General features: G+C 32.0%; 1 protein-coding gene and 1 long non-coding RNA gene across 2 annotated transcripts; both read left to right on the forward strand.

Moving 5' to 3' along the window:
* The first annotated feature begins 1,270 nt into the window (after window positions 1–1,270).
* LOC107921213 (uncharacterized) lies at window positions 1,271–4,781 on the forward strand. The gene is made up of 2 exons (XR_001690978.2): window positions 1,271–1,952; window positions 4,585–4,781. It is a non-coding gene; the product is annotated as an uncharacterized lncRNA (long non-coding RNA).
* A 5,595-nt stretch (window positions 4,782–10,376) lies between these two features.
* LOC107920950 (ubiquitin-conjugating enzyme E2 variant 1A) lies at window positions 10,377–18,595 on the forward strand. The gene is made up of 5 exons (XM_016850781.2): window positions 10,377–13,553; window positions 16,021–16,160; window positions 17,688–17,813; window positions 17,880–18,006; window positions 18,196–18,595. The coding sequence occupies exons 1-5, from the start codon at window positions 13,526–13,528 to the stop codon at window positions 18,252–18,254; spliced, it is 480 nt and encodes a 159-aa protein (XP_016706270.1). The 5' UTR covers window positions 10,377–13,525; the 3' UTR covers window positions 18,255–18,595.
* The last annotated feature ends 8,273 nt before the right edge of the window (window positions 18,596–26,868 follow it).

Genomic DNA, 26,868 nt, shown 5'->3' on the forward strand with positions numbered 1-26,868 from the left:
ATGGTAAAATTACATTTTTAACTATCCTAAAATATACAATTTAATTCCATCTCCTCCAAAAAAATAAAAATAAAAGAAAAACATTACCGTTAATCCAGTTCATAGGAAGCTGAAAGTGATACCCGGTTCGATGAAGTTGTTTTACAGTAAGTGCAGTTTTAGATTGTAAATGTGGATGAACCTTATGAAATGCTTCAACGATGCCATTCTTACTTATTATCTCACAAAAACACCCAATTATTAAATAAACTAACAAAATATTTTCTGTAAACTCCATTAAAATTTCGAAAGCCGAATGTTGAAACAGGATGGTGATTCATTTATATTTTTTAAAATGTTTAGATAAGATAGATTTTTATTTGAATTTACCAGTAATTTATAATATCAACATTAAATCTACAATTCTTGATTTTCTTTTTTTAAATAATTAAAATTTTATTCTTATAGTATTTAAATAATTAGGGATTATGATTTAAGGTTTATGGTTTAAGAGTTAGGGGTTAGGGGATAGGGGTTTAGGGTTTATGTTTTATGATTTAGGGTTTAGGAGATAGGAGTTAAGGGTTTAAGGTTTAGATTAATTAGTATTTTTTTAATTTATAATTTAAATAATTTCTTATATAATTGTAAAAGAGATAATTTTAATTTTAATATATTAAAATTATGATTATAGTTTAAATTATTTAAGAGATAATAGATAAACTTTATATATATTAAATGGTTTAAGATTTAACGTTTACATGGGATTTGTTAAATGATATGTAGAGAATATTTAAAAGTAAAAACATAGAAAAAAATATATGTTAAAAATGGGAAAAAATTAAAATAATATTATTTAAAATAATTTTAAAGTGTTTTGGGTATATGACCGATTAGGTTTTTTAATTTATATATTAAACAATTTATTATATAATTGTAAAAAAGATAATATGAATTTTAATTTATTAAAATTATCATTAATATAGTTTTTTAATGTTTTTTTTCTCTTTGCTTTAAAATTTTTTGTTTTTGTTTTTGTTTTCTTACATAAAAAATTATATAAAAATTTTAAAATTTATCTAATTCTTTTAAATATTACTTAAAATTTCAAAATTTATTTATTTAAAATTTATATGAATTATATAGTAATTAAATATAAAATTGTGAAAAAAATTAATCATTAACGGCGTTTATGAGAAAAACGCCGCAAAATGTAAGCAATAGCGGCGTTTGGACGAAAATCGCCGCAAATATGTATTGAATTTTTTCAGAACGTGCCGTTTCACAATTTAATTTTTTAGTGACGTTTTTTCTAAAAACGCCGCAAAATCCATAATCAATTGTAAAGAAAAGGGGGAAAGATGAGGGGGGAAAGATATTTGAACAAAAATAATTAAAATTAAATCAACCAAAGAAATCCCTAGAAGCCTAAAGAAAAGGGGGCGAAGATGAGGCCGACGCTGATGGAATTCGTGAGGGACGCAGACGACCAAGGTCCAGCCATTGAAGTCGACGGTGTTGACACACCGGAGATCTTCGGCGAAGGCGTCATCGCTTCCGACAACAAGCTCGCCTATGCCGATTTCTTCAAAAACTTCGAAGACGATTTTGATGACTCCGATATTGACTAAAAAAATAAAGAAGAATCGTTTGTACGTCTCTTCTCTTCTCTGTCTGTCTTTCTTTCTCTTCTTTGGCTTAGCCAGGTCTCTGCTTTCTCTATAATTTCCTTAGCAAAGAAGAGAAAGCAAAGAAATCAAAGTAAACAAATGAAAACCCGCCAAAAAATTCAAATCTCTTGTTAGTTTTTTTTTTTGGTGCGTGTGTGTGTGTGCGCGTTAAAAAAAAGCGAATTATTTTTGGGTTTTAAGCTGTTGAACGGTGAAGAAGATGACGGTTGCAAATAATTTTGATTTGTGGAAAAAAGATGCCTTCTTTTCTGCAACAGAAGAGGTTCAAGAATCTGCTGATATGTATGTTATTTTTTTTTAATTTTAAATTTTATGCCTTTTTTTTAAATTTTATGCCTTTTTTTTAAATTTACTGGGGTTTGGTTGGTGACATGGGTTTTATTTGTGCTTCTTAGATGTTTGTTTAATTTCATATAATTGACTGTTCAATTATTTAGTTTTTTTTTGGGGGGGGCGGGTTTAAAAGTTCCTTTTTTGTTGTTGGGTTTCTACTAAATGTGCTATATTTCCTAGTTTTCTTGCTGATATGTATGCTCATTCTTATGTATATATATATATCTGTTGAACCAGGGAAAAACATATAATTAAAGGTTCCATTTTTTGGTGGAAGGTTATATGCTTGTGATTTGAAAACTTCAACGAAAATTTTGTAATGCTTAATGTTATGAATCAACCACTCTAAGGTTTTTGTATATATAAACAAGTTTAAGCTTCAAACATATATTTTTTAGAATAAGTATTTCATGAAGTCTTTGAAGTAATTTAATGGCTTCTGCTGCCCTTGTCCACCATGGATATTTGTTGACAGGTGACCTGTAATGGAACCATGAACTTTCTATAAAGCATTTTCATAATTGCTCGACTTTTCTGTGTCACTTGCAATGCAAACTAAAGGTCTACATTATAGCCATGCTGGAATTTGTTTATTTGTAATTTGTTATTTTTCTGTGTTTTTTTATTTGTAATTTGTTATGTTTTCTAGGTTTTTCTTATAATGTCTGCATTAATATTCATTTCACATTTTTGTTTTTTCCCCCTTTGTAAAGATATTTGCTTTTGTTTCTTTTTCCCATCACATTCAAAGTTCTAAACTAATTTCTTCCCTGTAATTTCATTTTTAGATTTAAAGTTTCTTTTTTTTTAATTATTTTATTAACAACATTGACTTTTAATATTTATTTTGATGGTTTTTTTTTTGGGGAGGTGTGGGGGGGCGGGTAAGCATATTTGCTTTTGAACATAAGATTGGTTCTGTTTGTGTTATGTATTTGCGAAATTCCAGTTTTGGATTCAAAGTTTGTATGTGTTTCTTACCATTTTCTAAGAAATAAAAAATATGTTATTAATATTGTCTTTGTTAAGTCTTTTTCACATAATTTTCTTCGAAGTTTGAACATTGTTTTGCTCCTTTTCATTATGGAAAAACAAATCTTTTTTTCCAATTTAGTCTTTGTTTTTAATTATTTTATATAATTAAATTACTCAAAGTTTCTTTCCCTTTTTTTTATCCAAACTTTTCTTTTGTACAAAATTACTCTCTTTCTTAACTTTTTATATTATATATATGTTTTATAAGATTAGCTTTAGCTCTCAGTTTTCACTTTCACATTGAGTTATTTGAGCATTTTTCATATTTTTTTCTAATGTGGGACAGATTTCATTTTCTTAAAAAGAAAAAATTATATTGTTTTCATATTAGAGTTGATGATTATGATTTAACCTCCTCTACAATCTTTCAGTCAAGGGAAAGTAATGAAAGCTTATAGCCATGCTGGAACTAGCACCATCATCAATTCATGGTTGTAGATATTAAATGGTCTAGGGAACACTGTGTGTTAGAATTTGTACTAACTGAATTCCTTGCAATGATCTCTTGTACTTTTAGCTAATACAAGTTGTGCCCATTTGGCAGAGAAATGCTTGATTTTCTTGTTTGTATGTTTATGCAGAGGTTCGATGTCAAGCAAAAGGTTCCAAGATTTGACATCTTATTTTGTTTCTTTCACCTACAGAATGAAATAATGAAATTATAAATTAATACATAATAAACTTTTATTTTGATTTATGAAAAAATTATACATAATCAGTGAAGCTCAGTTCCTTTGTTTGAATTTTTATGCTTTAGGTAGATAAGGGTCTCTCTGTACTGCCTGAAAACATTTTGTACTTCAAAAAATAATATGCCACATGAAAATAAAATATTTTACCAATAAAATAAAATAAAATAAAAAACAAGAATCAAATATAAAAAAATTCGACCATAGAAGAAGTTTAATCAATTTGCTTGCAAAAACTCTTCAAGGTCTATCTCTTTTCATCTTCTAGGTATGTGTTTTCTTGGTTTTTATATATATTCTTTTCTTTTGACAAAGAACTTGAGGTTTAATTAAATTTGACAAAGGACTTGGGGTACAACTAATTTGATTCTTGTTTTTTATTTTATTTTATTTTATTGGCAAGAAAGATAAAATATTTTATTTATCAAATAATCTAAAAGATTTTGAATTCTTATGCTTTAGGTAGATAAGAGTTGTTTTTTAGTTGTTTTCTTAAATTATTTCTGATTATATTAGTTGCAATAATGAAAAAGTAATTTCATTTATGTAGTAGTAGGTTAAATGGTAGTGCAGTTAGCATGTTTCTGTTCTGCTTTTTGCAAATTAATACTATTGTTCCTTGTTAAAAAATTAAATAGTTTAGACAATCATTAGAAAGAATGCCTATTTGTGACACATGGAAGAGCTATGATTGAGATTGTTTGTTAGTATAGTTCAACCTGCAACTAAAGCTGCACATAATTGTTTGTCATATTTTTTTTTGAGCCTTAATGGCTATATATATTTTTTATTTTTAACATCTCTATTGTTTACCAAGTTTGTTGGTTTATCTGATCATTTGGTTTCGCATCCTTTAGATATTGAAGGTGTAGTGGAGGATTTAATCTCTTCAAGCTAGAAAAGCCAAGGCTTAGCACTTTTTCAAGTAGAGTGTTATTTAATGTTGTATTCCATGGTCGTTTATCTTAGTCGGAACTTGAATTAGGTGTTATTGAAACAGGGTTTTGTAACTACCTTGTGTACTAGCTTCTTTAATCATGATTGTTAATTATTACGTGTTTTATAGCTTCTTTTATATTTGGCCGAGTTAATATAGATCAGATGAGCTGTGAGGTAAATTGTTCATTTATTTAAACATAATATTTTAATTCTAAATTTAAATTCATTAATTTTTATATTTACCTTTAAAGTTCAAATTTTAATAGAAAATTTAATTTAATTTAATTTTTTTATCCTTAAAATTATATAGTTTAAAGTTTAAATTTCAAAAATAAAATAAAATAAAATATTTATTATAGAAATAAATATTATTTAATTAATTTTTTATAAAAAGTTATGCTTTTAGTGGCGTTTGTGAAAAAGCGTCGCTAAAAGTCAATGTTATAGCGGCGTTTTTAATAGAGGCGCCGCTAAAGGTCATGAGCTTTAGTGGCGTTTGTAGAAAAAGCGTCGCTAAAGGTCTTGTTCTTTAGCGGCGTTTTTGGGGAAAGTGCCGCTAAAGGTATTGGTCTTTAGCGGCGCTTGTGGAAAAAGCGCCGCTAAAGGTCATGGTCTTTAGCGACGTTTATGGGAAAAGTACTGCTAAAGGTCTTGGTCTTTAGCGGCATTTGTGGGAAAAGCGCCGCTAAAGGCCTAAAAAGCGCCGCTAAAAGCATTTTTTGGTGTAGTGGTTAGAGTTTCAAATATGAGTGAACGTATTAGTGCTGTTATTTAGTACGATGGTGAGGTTTGCCACACCGAGAATGGTGTTGTTTTTTTGTCGAAGAATATGGTGCGACTGGTTTTTAACCATAACTTCGTAAAAGAATTAGGCGTAAAATTTTCGGAACGACGCCAATGAAAGTTCTGTCTATCACGTATCGATTTTGTTCTTCTTTTGATCTGGTGACATATGACTCGTTCGACATTAAAGGTGCTCGTAGCTTGGAGGCAATGGTGCAGACTCATTTTGCTAGTAGAGCACTTTATATTGAGTTATATGTACAATTTACATCGCCAAATGATGTACTTGCAACCGGTGTTCGAGATGTATACACGACCCCTGGCCAAAACTTGGTTAGCGGGTTACAAAATACGAAACAGCCCATGTTTGGTAGCGGTGTCGAATGCACATCCTCTGCAAGACACTCTGTCAGTGGATGAGACATGTACGTCAGTGGCTCGATGTTTGATGCTGGAAATACGTACTGGGGAACGACATTAAGTTCTAGTGGGTGGCAACTTACATCCAATTAAAGACGTTATCAAATGCCCAGAAGAAGGGATGATGTACTCCCTACGACGTCAACCGGTGAGGGGACCTCGTACGTTGCAGATGATTGTGGGTTAGAAGATGACTCCGATGTGGACCCACCTTGAGAGCCTGGGCCAGATGGTGCAGGAGTTGGCTTATTTTTTGAACCGGAGCCTATTCCAACAGAATCTGAAGATGCTGAAAGGAGTTCAGATGAAGAAGAAAATCCACGATTCAAAGCATACTCACCTCTAACCCACATGCATAATGTCGATCTGTCTGCAGATGATGCATTAAAGTTTCCAGATCTACCACACCGGTTGCGTGATCGTACAATTTCTATTTTATTACATCAAATAAACTTCTATTTTATTACATCAAATAATATCAAAATAACTCAAAAAAATTTCTATTTTATTACATCAAATAAACTTCTATTTTATTACATCAAATAATATCAAAATAACTCAAATTTTTTTTATTTTATTACATAAAATAATATCAAAATATTCAAAATATTTGTACAAATAAATTTAAATATGGCAATCAATGTCTATGCCCGGGGGATTCAGTGCCACATGGTGGCCGTCGACGGTTATGCGCTAGATTCCTCCTTTCTCTAGCTTCCGGCGGCAGTTGTTCCTCCGGCGGGAATTCTGGTTCTTCCGGTACGGCATTTGGTTGTCGGACTTGGGACGATGATCCACCTTCAAAGAATAGTGTATGTGGAGGTGTTTACATCACGAACGGTGATGGTGTTTAAAACCCATACGTTGGTGGGGATTGGTAAAAAGGAAAGCTCCCCGACAACCCCTCTTGCGATCCCTCGTGCGCCACTGGCCTATACATCAGCGGTCCACTCGGTATAACAGGAAATGGAGCTGAATCGAGCATTTGGCTCTAACCTGCCATAGGACTCAGAAAATGATACATATAAGGGTTAGGAAATGCACCTGGCATCATCTGAAAAGGCGGTTAGGTGGGTATCATCGGTTGAACTGCTGCGTCGGGTGACTGTGTCGGTGCTCTTGTTGGGCCTGGTGATTGCATGGCCGCTGATGATGAGCCAGATGAATGTCTGGGCCTCGTTGAGGGGCTGCCTTCGTCGTCTTGTCGTCTTGGATTTAGAGGCACGCGCCTTTCCCTTTCGACACGTATTTACCGCTGCCTCTCCTCTGCCATCAGTAAATACGGCTTGCCATGGATCCTAAACCATGGCATGTATTCTAGAACGCACGCTAACTCCGGAACGATGATTGGTTCCCGAGTAGGTATATATTCATACCGATCTTCCCACATTTCCATGTACTCGGACCAGTATCTCGGTCAATCCGTATTCAATTGCCGAAGGTCGACTTTTTGTTGATCGTCAAACACCTCAGGATCTACGGGAATCGATTGTCTACATCCAAACTGTCGTAACACTCTTTTTGACTGGTGCGGCTCCATGGTTGCGTAGTTGATCAACACGACTTTCACGTGCCAAGCTTGTGGATTTTGTAAGAACTCTTCCAGAATTACTACTTGAATTGTCGGATCCCCGTATGGTGTCCATTGAAACTATATGAACATGATATAAATATTAGTTATATACATAATACTAAATACTAAATACTAAATACCAATCGACTAGCAAATGTATGGAAATATCTATTTTATTTAATACTTACGTGCTTCCGACCGTTGGTCCAATAGAAGCCGTGTATATCTTCAAGAGAGGTAGGTAATCAAGCATGACTTGCCGGATGGTTCCACCTAATTAAATAAATTTTTAGCATACTTTTATTTTTAAAAATCTACATAATAATTTTAAAATCTAATATAAAATTTACCTCGTTATGAGTGAGAATGTATATGGGTGGTCCACTCAAGGACATAGAAATGGAAAGCGAAACCGTGCCCATGACTGCAGTAGTGACAGGCAACCTTCGATTTTTGCTCTCCTCGGTCGCGTCGCCCCGTACATCTCTCAATATAACGTTGCCAAGACGGCAGACCCTCAACTCAATTCACCAGCTCCTCTAAAATCAATGAGTTTCAGCAGCCATCTTAGATGTACGTAGCTCCGTGACGTGTTGGGCATCATATAACCTCTAATTAATTGAAGAATGTATGCCCGAGTATATCGGATTCTTTCAATTTCGGTTGAATCTTCATCCAGATCAGGGAATGTGTCACGTAACCAGCCCTTCTCGATCTTACCTCCCTCCATTTTCTCCGAAATAGCGCCCAAAAGCTCGTAGCACACTGCCCCTCAATCGTTAGATTGGGCAGACTCGGTGACTGGGTACCCGTCCACCGGCAATCCCAATTGTAGACTGACATCTTCTAGAGTAATAGTGCACTCTCCACATGGAAGATGAAATGTGTGCGTCTCGGGTCTCCACCTCTCGATCAACGCACTGATTAGTTTCGGGTCCACCTTGCATCCCGGCCTACCGTCGCCACGTGCCAAAAACCCGCTTCCCGCAGGTAGTTCTCTACCAACAGTTCCAATACCCGATCTACAGACTTTTATAACAAATAATAAATTAATAATTATCTAAAAATGCATAAATAAAAAATTCTTAAATAATATTTAGAAATTAAATTTAACACTTACCATTTTCATTTGTTCCATCGATATGTGATGTTTATCAAGACGAGTCAATTCTCCGGCCATTTAAAACAAAATTTTTAAAATTATTTAAAAAATTTAAGAGAAATTTAGAAATTTTTACGGTTCAAAAACATTTAAAACAAAAAAATTTTAAATTATTTAAAAAAATGGAGTTAAGAGAAATTTAAGAGGAACTTGAGAGCAAATTAAGATTAAATATGGATTTGAGAGAAATTTGGAAGGAATTTGAGAGAAAATTGAGAGGAAATTTAGAGGAAATTGAGAGGAAATTTGAGAGAGGATTAGTTTGTGAAAAAAAATGGGTGGGGGTATTTATAATTTTTTTTTTACTGTTGGGGGGCAACGGTAAAAAATTTAACCGTTGCACTGTTCACGCGCGGGGCAAGTCGCGGCCACGTCAGCGCGCTTTGCTGACGTGGCAACAAATTGCGCGAGGCCTCGACTTGCTGGCGTCCCCTGACATCGCGCTCACGTGGACGCGATTTGTCGGAAAATGGCCCATTCCGGTAAATAATTAAATACCAGACCCATTTCGGTAACTAAAAAAAAAGACTTTTTTTGTGTAAATTGCCCTAATTACACAACACATCATGTTTTTAATACCAATATTAACAATCAAAGAAAACGAAACAAAATAATATATAAAACAATTTAAAGTAAATAATAGTTTAAAATAAATGATTTATAAGAAGAATTCAAAATAAATAATAAAAAGTTTCAAATAAACAAAATATAAATAACTAAAAATAAATAACAATAAAACAATTTAAAATAAATAATATAAAAAATAACATATAAAACCGTTTTAAAAAATATATATATAAAAATTTGAAAGATATATATAATAGTTTACAATAAATAATATATAAAAAATTTAAATAAATAATATGTAAAACAACTTAAAAATAAATAATATATATAAAAACTTAAAATAAATGATGATAAAAGAGCATTTTTTTAAAATAAATAAATAAATTAAATGGACTGAGGACGAGATTGAAATCAAATTAAAATTCAGGGTATAAATTAAAAATTAGAAAAAACCAATAAAACAAAAATAAATGTTAAAATAAACGCGCGAAGGAAGGACAGGGACCAAATATGAAATTATCCCAATTCTTGGGACACGGACGCGAGACTAAATTGAAAACAGTTAAAAAAATCCAGGGCAAAAATTATAAATAAAAAGTGTCAATAGGACTAAATGAAAACAACCCAAAAAGGCGGAAGGACCGAAAGGGTAAATAACTCAATTATCAAAAACACGCGAATCTTCCTTGCGGGTCGGGTCAGTGTGCAAGTTCGGCCTCAAAACGATGTCGTTTTGGTGCCTGAGAGGCCTGCCCAAAACGACGTCATTTTGGATGCCTAATTAAATCAATTTTTTTTTGGAAAAAAATCATTTAACTCCTTGTTTAAAAAAAAAGAAACTTTAAAAACCTTTCAAACTCTCTCCCCTCTTTCTAGAATTCGGCCATGGCTTCGATCACCGGACCACCGTGGCGATCGCCGATTGCCGGTGACAGCCGATCGCCGACGACAGCGCTACCTTCCACGGTGGCCAAAAAATTAAAAAAGGTCATTTTTTAGCTTTTCGACTCCTTGGGCCCAAAAAATGTCATTTTTCATCGGAAACGACGAACCTCGGCCTCCACGACAGCGCAAAATAAAAAAAAAGTAAAATCTTCCCCCATTTTTTACTGTTTTCATTTGTTCTCTTTAAAAAATAAAAATAAATAAATAAATAAATAAAAATGAAAAGAAAAAAATAATAAGACCACCTTTAAAAGATTTCTTTTTTCTTCTATTTTTGATTGCTTCGTAAAAAAAATACATCATTGTTTTGTGGCTTTTATAGCCGAAAAGAAAAAAGAAAATACAATACTCGTTTCTTTGCCTCTGTGTTTGCGTGTTTGTTTTGCAGGTACAAGGGTCGTACGCCAGCTATGTACGGAGGTTGACGTGGCGGTACGGAGGCACGCGTGGGAAAGATGCAACGACAGCAGCTAAAAAGAGTGGCTAGGGTTAGGTTTTTTTTCTAAAAATGTTAAGATAATGGGCCACTTGGGCCGTCTAGGGTTTTTAGTGTTTGGGTTTGTAAATTGGGCTTTTAGGTTTAATGCATATTGGGCTACATATGTGGTAAATGGACTAGGACAGTTGTTATTTATTTTTGTTTGGTTTTTGTCTGGCCCCCGGCAAATTGGGCCTCTTACATGATGAATGGTGATTAAATAATGTAATGCTGAGGTATGGTTATATGTATGCCTGGAATATGTATTATAAGTCAAGAACGTATGTGTTATATTTCGGTGAAATAAAATGTTAGGCTTAAACTGTAGAAGGGCATGAAGAGTTTGTGTCTGTTCACCGTGGTGATATTCAAAAGGGTCAGCCGGGATTTTAAATAAGAACCTTGAATGGAAAGTCCATGGTCATGGCACCCTTTGTAAGGGACTAAAGGATGGTTATAGCCCAATTCATTTTTTCTGCGTGTCCCAGGATCATGATAAGCAAATCTCACGAAATGTGAGTCTAGGCAAATTCATATCACAAACACATCAGGAAAGAAAATGCCCTCACGGTGAACCCTAAACGAATGCATTTGTAGCGTAATATGAAAGGAATGCCTTTGTAGCGCAATATGAAAAAGTATCATTCGTGACGAACTCTGAAAGAAATGTCCTTATGATACGTTAAAATAAAGTTCTCAGTGACATACCAAAAAGAATGTTCTTATGGCAAGTTTTATAATAAATCGATTAGGCGCATTCAACATGACTCTTAAGTGAAATCAATAAGATCAGAAAAGTTTCATGTCTCTATGGTTAATACAATAAAAAAGAGTTACATAAGGCTATGACTCGTCTAAAAATAAAAATGTAAAATTTGTATGTTCGAAAGAGGTATCTGTCGTCTGTGCACACGTTCTTTTAAATTGTGATGATTTGATGGCTTAGAAGTAAGTTTGCAAGCGTAATGTTATTACTGATTGTATTGATCTCTGAAAAGAAAATGAATAAAGATTTATGATTGTTTTGATTGAACTAAATGATGTATTGAATACTTCGATAAGAGGAAGTGATTTCAGAGTAACGTATGATATCTAAATATGGAAACAAAACTTGAGGAAGTATCAGAGACAAAGTTAAAAGTTTAAAGATGATAGGATCATCTATCTAAACTATCAATTGCAATGTGCAAATATGACTCATGTAAATGAGGTTTTCCTCACTAAATTCTTATAAACTTATCTCTGGGTGTTATGTTACAAGAGAGATGATGTAAGTCTGCGTCAAAAGGGACGATGTTAGGACTATGCCAAGAAGTGACATATCGGGTTATTGTGCATACAGAGCAAGATTGGCGACGTGTTCCAGGACTGAATTATTACTTAGAAGTCCCTACTTAAGGCATCTTTATTGTATTAGAGTTTCAAATTAAATATTGTTGTATTTTAATTACCACGTGTTGTAATTATATTTACTTCTTGTACATGTTTATCTATTCAAATTAGAAATTTTGTAATTAAGTAACATAATTGATTGTAATTTGTAAAAGTAGATTGAGTTTTTATTTGTATTAACGTGATAATACCTAAGACCTGGATTCAACCAATCAAATTGAGTCGAGGGTGTTACAATGTTAGTATAAATGACTTAATTTATTAGTAGTTAAAGTTGAATATGTAACTTGATTAAATTAAATATTTATGACTTATCTATCTATAATATAAAAAAGTATGAATTTTAAAAAACTTTTGATTAGTAGTTAAAGTTGATTTTTTTCAAGTCATTAAGTGATAAATTTTAACTAAAAATCAAAGTTTGATGAAAATTTTTTTTAAAAAAATTCAAAGTTTATTGGTAAAATTCAATCACATTAATAATTGAATGGCAAATTTACACAATTTCAAAATATAATGGCAAAAATTAAAGAAAACAAAATATAGCCTATTATATATAAGTGCTTTCATTGAAGATGTAAAATCGTTAAAAGATGATTTCCATACCTGTTTGTTCTCCCACACAACAAGGGAGAGGAACGACCAAGCGCATGTTTTAGCAACGGAGGATTAAAACGAAGGGAGCAAGCTTACCTGGTAGGGGAAGTGCCGGAGTTCGCGGTGGGAAAAATGGAGGAGGATAGAAGATCGGACGGCCAACGAGGTTAACTAACTCAAGAAATGGCCAAAAGGGTCCACTCCGAGGAAAGGCGATAGATCTTTTGAGAGGAAAAAGGAAACGGAAGGGTGAAATTTTGGAAGAGTGAGAAGAGGGTCCCCTCTGATCAACTGGGTTGCAATCTGGGGACGGTTAAGGTCCTAAGAAAGCGAACGGACCACTTTTATTTCCACTTTGTTTAATTTATTGTTTATTTGCAATTCTTTTGTTATCTTGCTGTTGCTTAGTTCTTTTCAAACTAGGGTTATAAACTTCAATTCCTTTAAAGTATAATGTCAAATAAATTTTTAATATATTTTCCACACTTATAAAATTTAATAATAAAAATTTATCATTTAACTTTTTGCAATTTATCAAACACAATCTAAATCTAAATCATCATTTTATAATTACATTTACTATTTAATTTTTTATTAAACAGAAAATAAAAAATAACAGAGTTACAGATAATTAAATAATTTTTATTCATTGTAAATAAGAAAAGGCTTCTACTTTTTATATTTAATTGCTTTCTCCTAACAACCTTGCCTTGCCTGACCACGATAAACAGCAGTCGTGGACCACTCATCGTCAGTTTTGAACAGTGGTTGTTGATTTTTTATTATTTTAGATTCCAAACTTTCTCTTTTAACATTTCTCCTTCTACATCTTTCTTTCTTTTCTTTTTTTGGGTTGGGGTTTGGTACTCTCGTTTGAATCAAAGAAACCATAACTGTTTGTTCTTTTTTTCTCCCTTTGAATTGAAACGATTGAAAGAAGAAATGGGTTCAGAAGGATCATGTGTTGTTGGTAAGTTTTTGATTTTCAAAGCCCCAGATTTGTCGTTTTTGTTACTCAAAGTTCCCATTTTTATTTGTTATACGTGAAATTTTGTTATCATTCCGTTGTTGATGGAGCTTCGAAAGTATATGCATCTCGTGTATTTTGGGTGTGATATTCCTTGGATTTGGTACAAAATAGGGTTTAGTTTTAATATTGGTGTTCTTTTGTTTAGTCTAAAGTACTTGTTTTCATATGCTTGAGAGTGGATTTTCAAGATTTTTATAATATTAATGGGTTTAATTCCCGGTTTCAGTTTGGGCTTTAATAATAGGGATATTTATGATTATGAATTTGTAGCCTTGCATTTGGTAAATCTGATATTGTAGGAATAAATGAAGGAAGCCAGTTTTTCTATTTCTTTGAGTTCTTGTCCTTTTCCTTGGTATTGGACTGGTAATGGATAAAGCCCTTAATCGAATTTGCATTAAGGTAGTTCTGTTATTTTTAATCGGTTTTCCTTTTCACTTTCTGTTCTGAGGTACTCTTTTGAGTTTAATTATTTATACCTTTAAGTCTAACGGAGCCATTGCATTATATTATTACTAATTACATCTGGCAACATTTGTTTAATGTACCTTGTTTCAAGTAAAGAATATTAATGCTGACTGGCTACATTCAGAAAGAAGAAGAAATAACCTTCAAAATGGTATCCATCTCTTCTAAATTTTTTCCATGCCTAGGGCTTGTAGCCCATGAAAACTATAAATAATGCTAAAATGGCCGTTTGACTATGATGCATGGGCTGTGCTAGCTCTGAAGTTACTTTTTTTTAACTCATTTCACATGTCAAGACCATTGATCCACTTCTGAAGGGATCTGTTGAGATTAATTAATAGCACTTGTGACATGGGACGCATATGCAACTGTAAATGGAGTGCTAGCAATCTTAATTGAACATTCAAAATAGAGGTATCAGGTTTAGCTTGTAATGGAATGGCAATGATTTGTTTAAGCTGAAAGAAGACAACGACCTGTAGAATCCATCTTAATATCCTTGAGTCAATGGTTGTCCAAATCATGACTGCTGACCTTGAGGCTTCGAGAACTCATCTTGGTGAGCATGTGATGGATAATCAAGACAAGAGACACAAAGCGGATCAGAAAGTTTCTTATACACTTTTTCTGTCCTTGAAACCTGTGATTTCCTAATCTCTGGTTTGTGTTGATGAAATGCAACTGTATGTTTCAGGACTAGTTGTATCTGCTTTCTAATTGATTGATGAAATTCTGGTCAAGCATGCAATGAATGAACAAATGAAATAAGTGCAAATCAGGATGCTAGTTTGTGTGGTCGAGTATACAGTGTATGGAAAATAAATGCATATAATAATCCCAATTAAACTAGCCAATCCTTTTGCATTAGGCTTCAACTTCAACCAAGTAAAAGATGTTATGACAATCAGATTGGATGACGCTTTCCGGTTAGTATTAGGGTAGATGACTTTTTTATTTATCTGGGATACCCATATTTTCTTGCTCGACTTCATAGCTTTTTAGGTCTGAAGACCATTTGCATGCAGGCATGTATATTGAATCAAAACCAAGGATGTGGAAAAGTAACATTTTTTGGTACATGTGAGAATGATTTTATGCCATCAGCAGATGACATGATTTTTTTTTCTGTTTATTTGGTGAGTGATGCTTGATGGAGGTTACTGTCAAAAGATGTTTAATCTAAAATAGAGACGTTTGATTTTATTCCTAGGGGAAACTAAGCCTGCTGTCAATGAATTGAGGAAACTTCCTTGACCACTTTTTCTGGCCTTAAAAGTTTCCTTCTATGGTTCTCAAATCAAATCCTTCTTTTTTTTTTGAGCCATCTCATGGCATACCCTTTGGCCATTGATGATCACCTCTTGGTTATTGAGAAGTGAACTTTCTTGGTATCAATGCCTTACAGACACTTAAAGCTGTGCAGTGGCATTTGATTTTGGAAGGCTTTGGGTGCAATCTCTTTTGTGAAACCAACTTGAATGTTGGGTGGATATTCCTTCAACTGCTGACCTTACAGTAAAAAAACTGTCGTTGATTGAATGACAATATTGGACAAATGTCTTTGAAAAATGGAGCCAAACATATGCTATTTATGAGGGAAAGTGGTAGTTCTGTCATATGCTATTTATGAGGGAAAGTGGTAGTTCTGTTTTTATATCTGGTTTTTGTGCTCATTCATTGTTCATGAGTGATTAATCGTGGCATATGCTATTGTATGCTATCGGGATTATGGTTGTTTCTGGGATTGTATTGGCTGTTTTGCATTATTTGACACAACATGCAAGCATTTCATTTTTGTCTTAGGCTTTACCTTTTTTTTTATTGAAGAAACTTTTGTTTTTAATATTTTTGGATGTTGCATTTGGGATGGACTTCATACAAACTTCACGTGTGATTTGTGTCAATCATGACCTAAGGAAAAAATATCTGATTTTTGCAGTACCCAGGAGTTTCAGATTGCTAGAAGAGCTTGAGAGGGGTGAAAAGGGAATTGGAGATGGAACTGTTAGCTATGGGATGGACGATGCTGATGATATATACATGCAGTCATGGACTGGGACTATTATTGGCCCTCCAAACGTGAGTCTCTCTCACTCTCTCTGTATGGCAGTCAGTGCACTTCTTTCTGAACTTTAGTGGAGAGGTGCAATGATGAGTCTGAGCCCAACTTAGAAGTTGACATGTACCTGTAGCTAAGCACATTTTCACAACTTGGTGCAATCCTTGAGATATTCCAGATGATTGACTAATTACTAGTGAGAACTAGACAATGTTTTTATTAAAAAAAACCAAAAACTTGTGTGGATGCTGAAAACATGAAAAGAAGTAACGCTCGAGGCAAATTAGGCTGTAGCCAGAGTTGGAAGGCTGCTTTACTGATTTTAGTTAAACTACCTGGTGGGTCCCTGTACTATTGGCTGAAGAGCAACTTAGTCCTACTATAAAAGAGAGTGATTTAGTTCTTGCAATTTTAATTTTGTAGCAAATATGCAAAATTGTAAATGGTGGTAAGGTTGAAAGTTAAAAGATGCTGACTTGTGCTTTAAAGTAATGTGGAAAAAAAAGTGACTAATTTAGTCGTTGTCATGTTTTTAGAAATGCTGCAAACTTAAATGTACAGGGACTAAATTGCTCACTTTTATAGTAGAGAGACTAATTTACTCTTTCAATAACTTATAGTACAGAGACTTGGTAGGTAGTTTAACCATTCTTTTTGCACCACAGGGTAGGGTGCAATTGACTGACTGACTGACTGACTGATAGGTGGCATTATAGCTTGTTATTAACATTTACGATTATATATATATATACACGAAGAAGGTACTTTCCAGTGAAAGTTGATTAATGAGTTTCTACTTTCTACTGTCCAAACTTGAGGGTTATTAATCCCTATTTTATCACAAAATTTACCTGCTTTATTCCAATCTGTGTCTGAAAATTTAACCAATTACCTGCAAATGCATTTAGCTTCCTTATAACTGTTTCACCTAGAAGTTTAACATACAAGCTTTATGATCGTAATCCTTCCTGCAACTCACTCTAGCTGCAGCTTTGAACATTTAACATAAACTTCAGCTTCTGAAAAATTATATACTGATCCTATTTAACGATGTCACAGCTTTCAACTAAAATAAGAACTCTATTAAAATTCTTCATTTTGAGAATGTCATACGTTTTCATTGAAATTCACCACCAATTAGAAATTACTCTGTTCGTCATGAATAAATCATGCTATATGTCATCATCATTTCATATTTGTCCCCCAAAAATGTCATCGTTATTGCTGCTTCATGAAATTCCTGCTCTCTTAAAACAGTCTCAATTCTAGGTAATTCATTTAGGTCTAGTTTGGTGCAAAGGATAGGATTAGATCTAGGTCATTAGGTTTTTATTGGAGGATGGATATGGTTTGATTGAGTTATCCTACATGGGTTGTATTGGACAATCTTATGGAGAGTACCGTTTTAGGTCTGTATGCACTATAAGATGAACCTTGTTATTCTGTCCTTTGCATAATTGCATACTCGCAACTTAAATGAAGTTATCGTTGCTTGCCAAACCATGAAGCAAGTGAGTTAAGTTTTGCTTATTTTTTTTGCATGTCAGACTGTTCACGAAGGATGCATATATCAGTTGAAACTGTTCTGTGGCAAGGATTATCCAGATAATCCACCTAGTGTGAGGTTTCAAACCCGGATAAACATGACCTGTGTCAATCAGGAAACTGGAGTGGTAGGTGATGTTATTCTCAGGACCTTTTATGCCACAATATGTACTGAAAGCCGCTAAAATTGCCAGGTTGAACCTAGCCTTTTCCCCATGCTTGCTAATTGGCAGAGGGAGTATACAATGGAGGATATATTGACTCAGTTGAAGAAAGAAATGATGTCTCCACAAAACAGGAAGCTTGCTCAGCCTCCTGAAGGTGTGTAGATCCTATAATCTCTTTATTTTCATGGAGAAATGTTGGTTGTATTGGATTGGTAGATTATGGCGATTTGCATATAGATCAACTAATGCTATTATTTGTGATATATTTAATTCTTCAGTGCATAAATATTCTCTCTTTGATGCATGTTACGTAAAAATTTAAATGGTGATAATATTTTACCAGGCAATGAGGAGGCAAGGCTCGATCAAAAGGGCTTACCACTGAAGTGTTGCATCTTTTGAAGTCCACCAGAGTTATATATATGAACATAATGTATATAAAAAAAATATAGTAATTCCGGCAACCGGCTTAGCACCAAATTCCAATGGTGGCAAAATAAATTGAAACTTAACCGATGACATTCAAAAACTTTATGAGCTATGCTAAAATCTAATCTTAGTTGGTGAGTGCGTTTCCTTTTCTCTTATTTCCTTGTTTTTCGTTCCCATTTGATGTAATTTAGAACGTAACCGAAGAGCATGAATTGGATTCTTTACCAGTTTGAGAAAATTGTTGTATTCCTTGTATTTGCTTTCTCTTTGTCATGTATAATATAATTTATATCATATACAATTTGATTGTATATGCGTAATACCATTTTGATAAAAAACAAAAAAAAAACAAAAATTATGGTTTTGCCATGAAAACATTATGCAAACTTTAAACCCTAGTTTCAAAATTAATCAAATTGGTGAAGATTAACATACCATCACTATTTTTCAATAATCCTCCTTGCCTCCTATCCTTTTTCCGTACAATATTTTCTTAGGGTTGAAACATGGATTCAATCAGACTCATTCATTTATTTCTCACTTCAGTTAATTGATGCTAACAACTCTCTCCTTAGTTTGCTCTTTCTTTTCTCAAGCTATTACCAGTTACTTTCGGTTAAAATGCATCCTCGATCTCTTCAAAAATTTTAACTTTCCTTATTTATTTTTAATTATGAACCTTTATCCTCTTGAGTTAGTCAATCACTATTTGCTCTATTAATTCTAACTTCATTATATTTATTTCATTGTTCAAGAATTTGATCATTACCTTATTAGTTGCACTAGCCCTCAAAGAATTTAGGCCACATAAAATAAATAAGCTTGTGAATTATCATTGTACAATGCTAGTGTACTAATAGACTTTCTATGCCTCCTCTACATTTTTGCATAAAATTCTCCTATAGTCTAAATATCAAAGTCAGTAAAAGATTTATCTGTGTATTTCTCACTTCTTCTAAACGGTGATTGCAACTCTCTCCCATGTTTGCTCTTTTTCTTTTTTTCTTTCTTTTTTTTTTTTAAAGTTTTTAACAATCACTTTCAACTAAAGTGCATTTTTTTTTATCTCTTTAAGAGTCTTCACTTTCATTGATTTTAATTATGACATGTTATCTTCTTTAATTCTTGTTTGAGTTAACCATTACTATTTTATCTATTAATTCCAAAATCATTATATCTATTTTCATTCTCCAAGGGTTCAATTATGACCCCATTAATTGCATTGGTCCTCAAAGAATTTAGGCCACGTAAATTAAAGAAGACCATGAATTATCATGGTCCAATGTTGGTGTATTAATCCATCCTCCATGACTCTTTTACATTTTTTTACAAAATTCTTTTATGGTTTGAAAATCGAAATTAATAAAAGAATTCATTCGTGTATTTCTCACTTCTAAGTAATAGGTGGTTGTAAATCTCTTCTCTATATGTTCTTTTCTTTCTTTTTTCTCAAGTTTTTAATAGTTAATTTTGACCAAAGTGTATTCTTGATCCCTCTGAGAGTTTCACTTTGAATTTAATTATGGACCCTTATCCTCTTCGATTCTTCAATGAGTCAGCTCATCATTATTTTTCCCATTAATTTTGGGGTCATTGTATCTATTTTCATTCTTCAAGGATTTGATTATGAACACATTGGTTTGCTTGCATTAACCCTTAAGGAATTTGGGCACGTAAATTGAAAAAAAAAAACCCTATGAATTATCATGATTCAATCTTGATGTACTAATCAACCCTCCACTCCTTTATGCTGTTGCACAAAATTCATCTAAGGTTTGAATATCAAAATCAATGAGAGACTCATTCATGCATGTTCATTTTTGGTAATTGGTGATTACAACTCTCTCCTCCATTTACTCTTTTGTTTTTTTCTTTATGTTTTTTACAATCACTTTTGATCAAAGTGGATCCTCTATCTATTCAACAATATTTAGTTTTCTTGGTTTTAATTATCAACCCTTATTTCTCTTCAATTCTTCATAAAGCCAACCCATCCTAATTTTCGAGCAATTATATTTATTTTCATTCTCCAAAGGTTCACTCATAATCTCACCGGTTGCATTGACCATTAAACAATTTGGGCTACATTAAGTAAAGAATATTGAAGTGCTAAGCTCTCCTTCATCTTTATTGGTCATTTCACTTACTATGGTTTCTGGACATCTATCCCCATGCGAATCATTAACATCTACTCCTTTGTTGATATATACCTTACCACACTCTATACTATTCTCCTTTCTTTATTGTTATATTTGTCATTTAAAATTTCTGAAGTTAATTTATTAAATTCGTCTCCTTTTTTTTTCATTATCTCCACCTTTAACATGAATTTGTTCTATAACCTTTCCTAACTTCTCTAATCAATAGAGACACCTGACTTAGCGCCCGATGGAATTGAAGAATGGCTTGGTTCAAATTTAAAATTGCCAAATAGGTCAAAATTTAAAATTTTAGCAATTTTTTAAATGAAAATCAATTACTTATATATCTTTGAAAACGTATATGTTCTTGATAATTTTTAATCAACTATTATATCTTTTTTTTTATTGAAATGAAATATTTGTTATTTTATTTTTATTGTCATTAATATTAAAATCTTTATTAAATTTAAGTTGCTTAATTGATTCTTAAACAAAAGTTCTTTATTTGAATATTTTTTATTAGATTTAATATCGATTAATTTTTTATTTTTTAAAAAATAATTTAATTTATGTTAAATTAAATATTGGCTAAATTTGTCCTTTGGTAATTTTTAAAATCAATTGCTAAATTCTTTTCTTTTATTAAAATAAAATATTAATTGTTTTAATTGCCATTAACATTTAAATGCTTATTAAAGTTAGGGTAAATTATCTCATTAATCACTTTAAATCGGGTTATTCATATTTTGGTTACTGCAAAATATTTTTTTGTTTATTTGGTCACTAAAAAAATGAAATTGATCAAATTAATTACTTTGCCATTAACTGGTAACGAAAGTCTAACGGTGCATTTCCAAGTTAGTCACTCTAAAATTAGGGTAAACTACACGTTAGTCACTCTAATTAAATAGGGATTGTTCCTATTTTGATCACGCAAAATTTATTTTTACAAATGCATTGTTAGTCTTCCGTTATCATTTAACAGTAGAGTAATCACTTTATTCAATTTCTTTTTTGGGTGACGAAATTAATGAAAAAACCTAAAGTGACCAAAATAGTAATGACTCTATTTAGAGTAACTTACGGTGTAGTTTACCCTTAAAGTAAACTTCCTTAATTACTTATTTTTATTACATTAAATATTGACTACTTTTTTTCTATTATTTTTTCTATTTAAATTAATATATTGTTAATTACTTCAAGTGTAAAGGCTAGTTTAACATTTCTTTTAAGAAGTAGTTTTGAGGCAAAAAAATACTTTTGAGATAAAAACATTGCTAAACAAGATGCTTTTGAGACAAAAAAAATAATTTACAAAAACACTTTTTTAGCCAAAAACAAAAGCAGAAAATTTTAATTTTGCTCAGAAGTATTTTTTGGCCCCAAAATATTTTTGAGAAACAATACTAAATTAGAGTAAAAACTAAAATATTTAATTAAAATTTATAATTATTATGAAAAATATTTTATTAGGAGTTCATTATATTCATTTTACGGTCTATGTTTGGGGTTTGGGGCTGCCTCTTCCAATAATATTATTTTTAATGTTTCAATTTATGTTCTCCTCAAAGGAGTGCAATGCACTCAATCACGGTATGAAAAATATTTTATTAAAAAATTTGAATCTATTTTAAAGTAAAATTCTTAATTTTTGTTAAATTAAATATTGGTTAAATTTTTGGACAGCCTTTGATAATTTTAAAGTTAATTATTCAATTATATTTTTTGTACAATAAAATAGTAATTAATTAGATAATGAGTCTGCAGGTAATAAAGAAAAGGTTAGCTTTTGTACTATCTGGATTTGATGTTTCATGTGAATTGTATTATCCAAATTTGCCGTTCTATTTTCATTCAGAAGCTTCCTTTTTTAGACAGCTTATGTGCTTTTGCTTGTTTATGCGTAGTTTCGTCCATAATTTCTGATCTTCATATGTATTTTTTTCTTTATGCAGACACAAACACATGTATTTGTTAACATCCTCTTATTTTAGATGCTCCCAAAACAAAACATTAGCTTAGATGGAGGTTTATTTTGTTTGACTCAGGTTGAAATGGAAACCCAATTTTATTATTTAAAATTTATTTTAAGAAACAGAATTTATATGCTTCACAATTAAATTTAAATAAAAACATTTTATTATGTGAACAGTAATTTAAACCAATTAGAAATATTAAAAAAAAATAAATTCGATTTATTGAGTAGACCCTGCACAAATTGCGATGTGACTTGCAGGCGAAACACTTAGTTGCTTGAAGAAAGAGGAATCCAAGTTTGGCTTCTAATCAAAGTTGATTTCCCTTCTAAGTTATACATTTACAAATGCCATCTCAACATTAAAACATGGAACCATGACTATAAACCGTGGAGTACCTAAAAAAATATTTTTGAGAGTTGGAATTAAATTGTATATTTTTACGATAATAAAAATATAATTTCATTATTTTAATAGACTATATCTTTATAATTTTTAAATGATTAAATCAAGTTTTTATTATTTTTGAGGGCCAAAGTGTAATTTTATTATTACTAATTTAAAATTTTATAAATTATAAAGGGCTAAAATAAAAAATTTTCCATTTTAGGGGGTCGGGGCCCCTGCCTGACCACCTTGGCTCCGCCACTGACTATAAAAAAATAAATTAGAATAAAATATCCAACATATTATATCAATTAGGTCACTTTGTTATTAAATTGTTAAATAACATGTTGCATCTTTTGTGGCTAAATTTAAAATGAAAATTTTTAAAAATATAACGTTGTCGCATAATTTTTAGAAGTCAAAAAAATAAAAATAAAGTAAAACTAAAAAAAGGGAAAGAAAGAGTAAATTATACACATTTTGTAAAAGCTTTGGAAACCTTAAAAACAATATTTTTAAAACATCCATTTTTATAATATTATTTTTTCTTAAATTTTCCATTTTGAATTATGTCAAATAAGATTTGATGTGTCAATTAACAATTAAATTAACAATTTTAGTAATAGAAGGACCTCATTGACATAAACGTGATAGTTTAGGGATGTAATTAGAATGATCTAAAGTTTAAGAACCAATTTAGATTAAAGGTCACAATTTGAGGATTGCTAATGCAATTAAATCTTGTCATAAAAATGCGTGCAAGAAAAATAAGGCAAGTAGAAACCATAATTTGAAATGCATTAGAATTGTTCAGGCAGTTTGGTGTACACACCTACATTAGCGAGGCATCGTCCAAAAAATGATCAAGTTTGATTCCTCTTGTTTGTACACTCTTAAGTATCAATCTTGAGTATGTACACTCCTAAGTAGACTCTCACAAGAACTTGCTCTCAAATTCCTTTCTATTGAAGGCAGGAAATGCTTTTTACAAGAAGAAAGTAGACACTTAATTGCATCAAGAAAAATAATACCTATAAAGTAGATTTGATGCTCTCAAGTATGTATCATTCATGAAAGATTATAGTTCCTTTTCATAGGCTCGATTCAGTTGGTTACACTCAACAAGATAATCTACCAAATCTTCAAGATAAAGATAACAACATTATAATCCCTTTAATTTTGGAATCTCACTACAAGTAACTATATTTATCCGTAAATGGGAAAAATATCATATATCACAAATGAAAGGCATACTATAATCGAGTTTCCCATTATAAATAAAATCATTATATTTGTTGCAACTAAATCATGAAATAAGTATAAGTAATAAGGATGATTAGAAGTCAAAATTTTCAACTCAAATTCTATCACTAATAACGTTATGTGTTTTTGCAATATGCTTTATAACATTTAGCACAACAATAGTTTTGCACTAAAAACATTCCTGATTGGCACTTTTGACAAAACCTTGCATCATGCATACATCAAATAACAAAGGAAACTAGATAATCACATCAATTCATTAAATGAGCTCAAATAAGCAAAATCAAATAAAATCTCCTAAAATGTTATCATCCAATCATCAAGCAACACAAATGAAAATAGGTTTAGTAGCATAGTAATAGAATAAGATAATCTCAATAAAAATCATTATCAATAACAAAGAAACACAAAAACCAAAATTGGTTTAATAGCAGAGTAGCAATTAACCATACTCCCTCTTTTTGTTATAATGTCCAAACTGAAAGCTTTTCCTCATCACCAAAAACCTACACAATAAAGCAACTTAAACACTAAATAAAAAGTATAAACAAAGTAATATATATCCAACTACATATACTAGTTATGGAGTATGCCTCGCATTTTAGACAAAACAATAAGTGACGTCTTGACGAGATAAAGCTCGATGTCACAACGAGCAACAGATATCACGACCAGAAGATAATCTTCATCTCGACGATGTGTTCATTCTTCCTCTTGACGATGCAAGTCACGTCACAACATGTTCCTCAAGTTTCTCGATTTTTTTCTCTCAGTTAAACACTATTTTAGTTTCCCACTTAAACTGTGATTAACTTAGGGATATTCTAGTCATAAAAGCTACATATTTTAGCCTATAAATAGGCCTAGTTACCCTATGTTTATATAACAGAAAATATACAGATTGAGAGAATTCTATTTTTTTAGTTTGAAGGGTTTTTTATTTTAAGGTTTTGAGCTTTTCTTTTCTTTAATTCTCTCCATATTTTCTTTTATTTTATATTAGTGAAATATCCTTTTTCCTGTGGTTTTTTATCCTCTTTTGAGGAGTTTTTCACGTAAAATTTGTGTGTTTGATCTTTTCAATTTCTTCGTTATTATTCTTGTTCGTTGCATACACAAGTTTATCTCCAAAAAATTGGTATCATGGCTTAGTTCAATTTTCGCATTCAACCTATCTAGAGATGGTAACAACAAGGTTCAACATTAAGAAGTTCGATTGAATTGCAAATTTCAATATGTGGCAAGTTCGGATGTATGTAATACTGGTTCAAAATGGTATGAAAATGGTCGTTATAGAGAGGAAGCCCGCTAATATAGATTAGTTAGAATGGGAAGAGCTTGATGAAAAATCTCTATTTTCAATTCAACTATACCTCATAACTAATATGTTATAAAATGTTTTGATGGAGAAAACAACATCCGCACTATGGAGGAAACTGAAAGCTTTATATATGACAAAATCTCTAGCTAATAGGTTAGTTCTAAAACAACGTTTATACACATTTAGAATGACTGAAGGTGAGTCCATTAGGGTCATATCAGTGAGTTCGTTACCCTTCTAAATGACCTAAAAAATCTCGAAGTAGATATTAACGATGAGGAGTAGGCTATGTTGTTATGTTCTTTGCCCTCTTTTTACAAAAATTTCAGGGAAACCTTGATTTATGAGAGAGATAATCTCTCGTTCAAGGAAATGAAAGGAAATCTATTGAGTAAAGATAAAATCAATAATGAGTTAGGCCTAAATAAGAATTCACACGGGCAGGTCTCAGTCATTATGGCAAAAGGCAAACAACAATCTAGAAAGTCAGATTGAAACAGGTCGAAGCCAAGATCAAAAACTAGAAACCGAGACAAACAATATGGCTATTGCATGATTATGGGTTACATTAAGGCGAAATGTTACAAACTTCATAACCATAATAAAAGGGATGTCGAAAATGACAAGAAAGGTAAGCAAAAAGCTGAAGTTGCTGATGCTAGTGTAGTCAAGGGCAGAGGTGATGATTTCATATTGGTGTTGACGAGTGAAAAGTCCAAGCTTATGTTTGAATGGTTTCTAGATTCAAGGTGCTCCTATCACATGTGTCCCAATAAGGACTGATTCTCTACGTATAATTCAGTTGAAGGTGGAGTTGTGCTGATGGGGAATAATTCTCCATGTAAGATAAATGAAATAGGAATAGTACAAATTAGGATGCACGCTAAAATTTTTTAGACACTTTCAAATGTCAAGTATGTACCCAATTTAAATAAAAATCTCATATCATTGAGAATTTTAGAATCTAATGGTTGTAGGATTATTACCGAGTCAAACGACTTAAAGGTTTATCGTGGAGCTCTCGTTGTGATGAGAGGAAAAAAAGGGCAGCTTGTACATTCTGCAAGGGTCAAAGGTAACTGGTGCGGCTGCAATTATCGAAGAAGAGTCCAAATTGTCGCCACGTTGTGATGAGGACCACTATGACATTTCTCCATAGATTTTGATTCAACCAAAATATGACAATGCCACTTGGTCATATGAGCGAGAAAGGTATGATAACATTGTGTAAAATAGGTTTTCTAAAAGACACTGAAGTTGGAAAGTTATGTTTCTGTGAGCACTGCACTTACGAGAAGTAGACACGAGTAAGTTTTGATTCAATAGTGCACAAAACAAAAGGAACTCTCTACTATATCCATTCTGATTTATGGGGTCCAACTTCTAACATCTCAAAAGAAGAAAATAAATATTTTCTAACTATTATTTATGACCATTTTAGAAAGGATTGGGTTTATTTTTTTGAAATAGAAGAACGAAGTCTTTGGGATCTTCAA

The sequence above is a fragment of the Gossypium hirsutum genome, chromosome D01 (genome assembly GCF_007990345.1).
Source record: "Gossypium hirsutum isolate 1008001.06 chromosome D01, Gossypium_hirsutum_v2.1, whole genome shotgun sequence".
In the NCBI taxonomy this organism is placed as follows: Eukaryota; Viridiplantae; Streptophyta; class Magnoliopsida; order Malvales; family Malvaceae; genus Gossypium; species Gossypium hirsutum.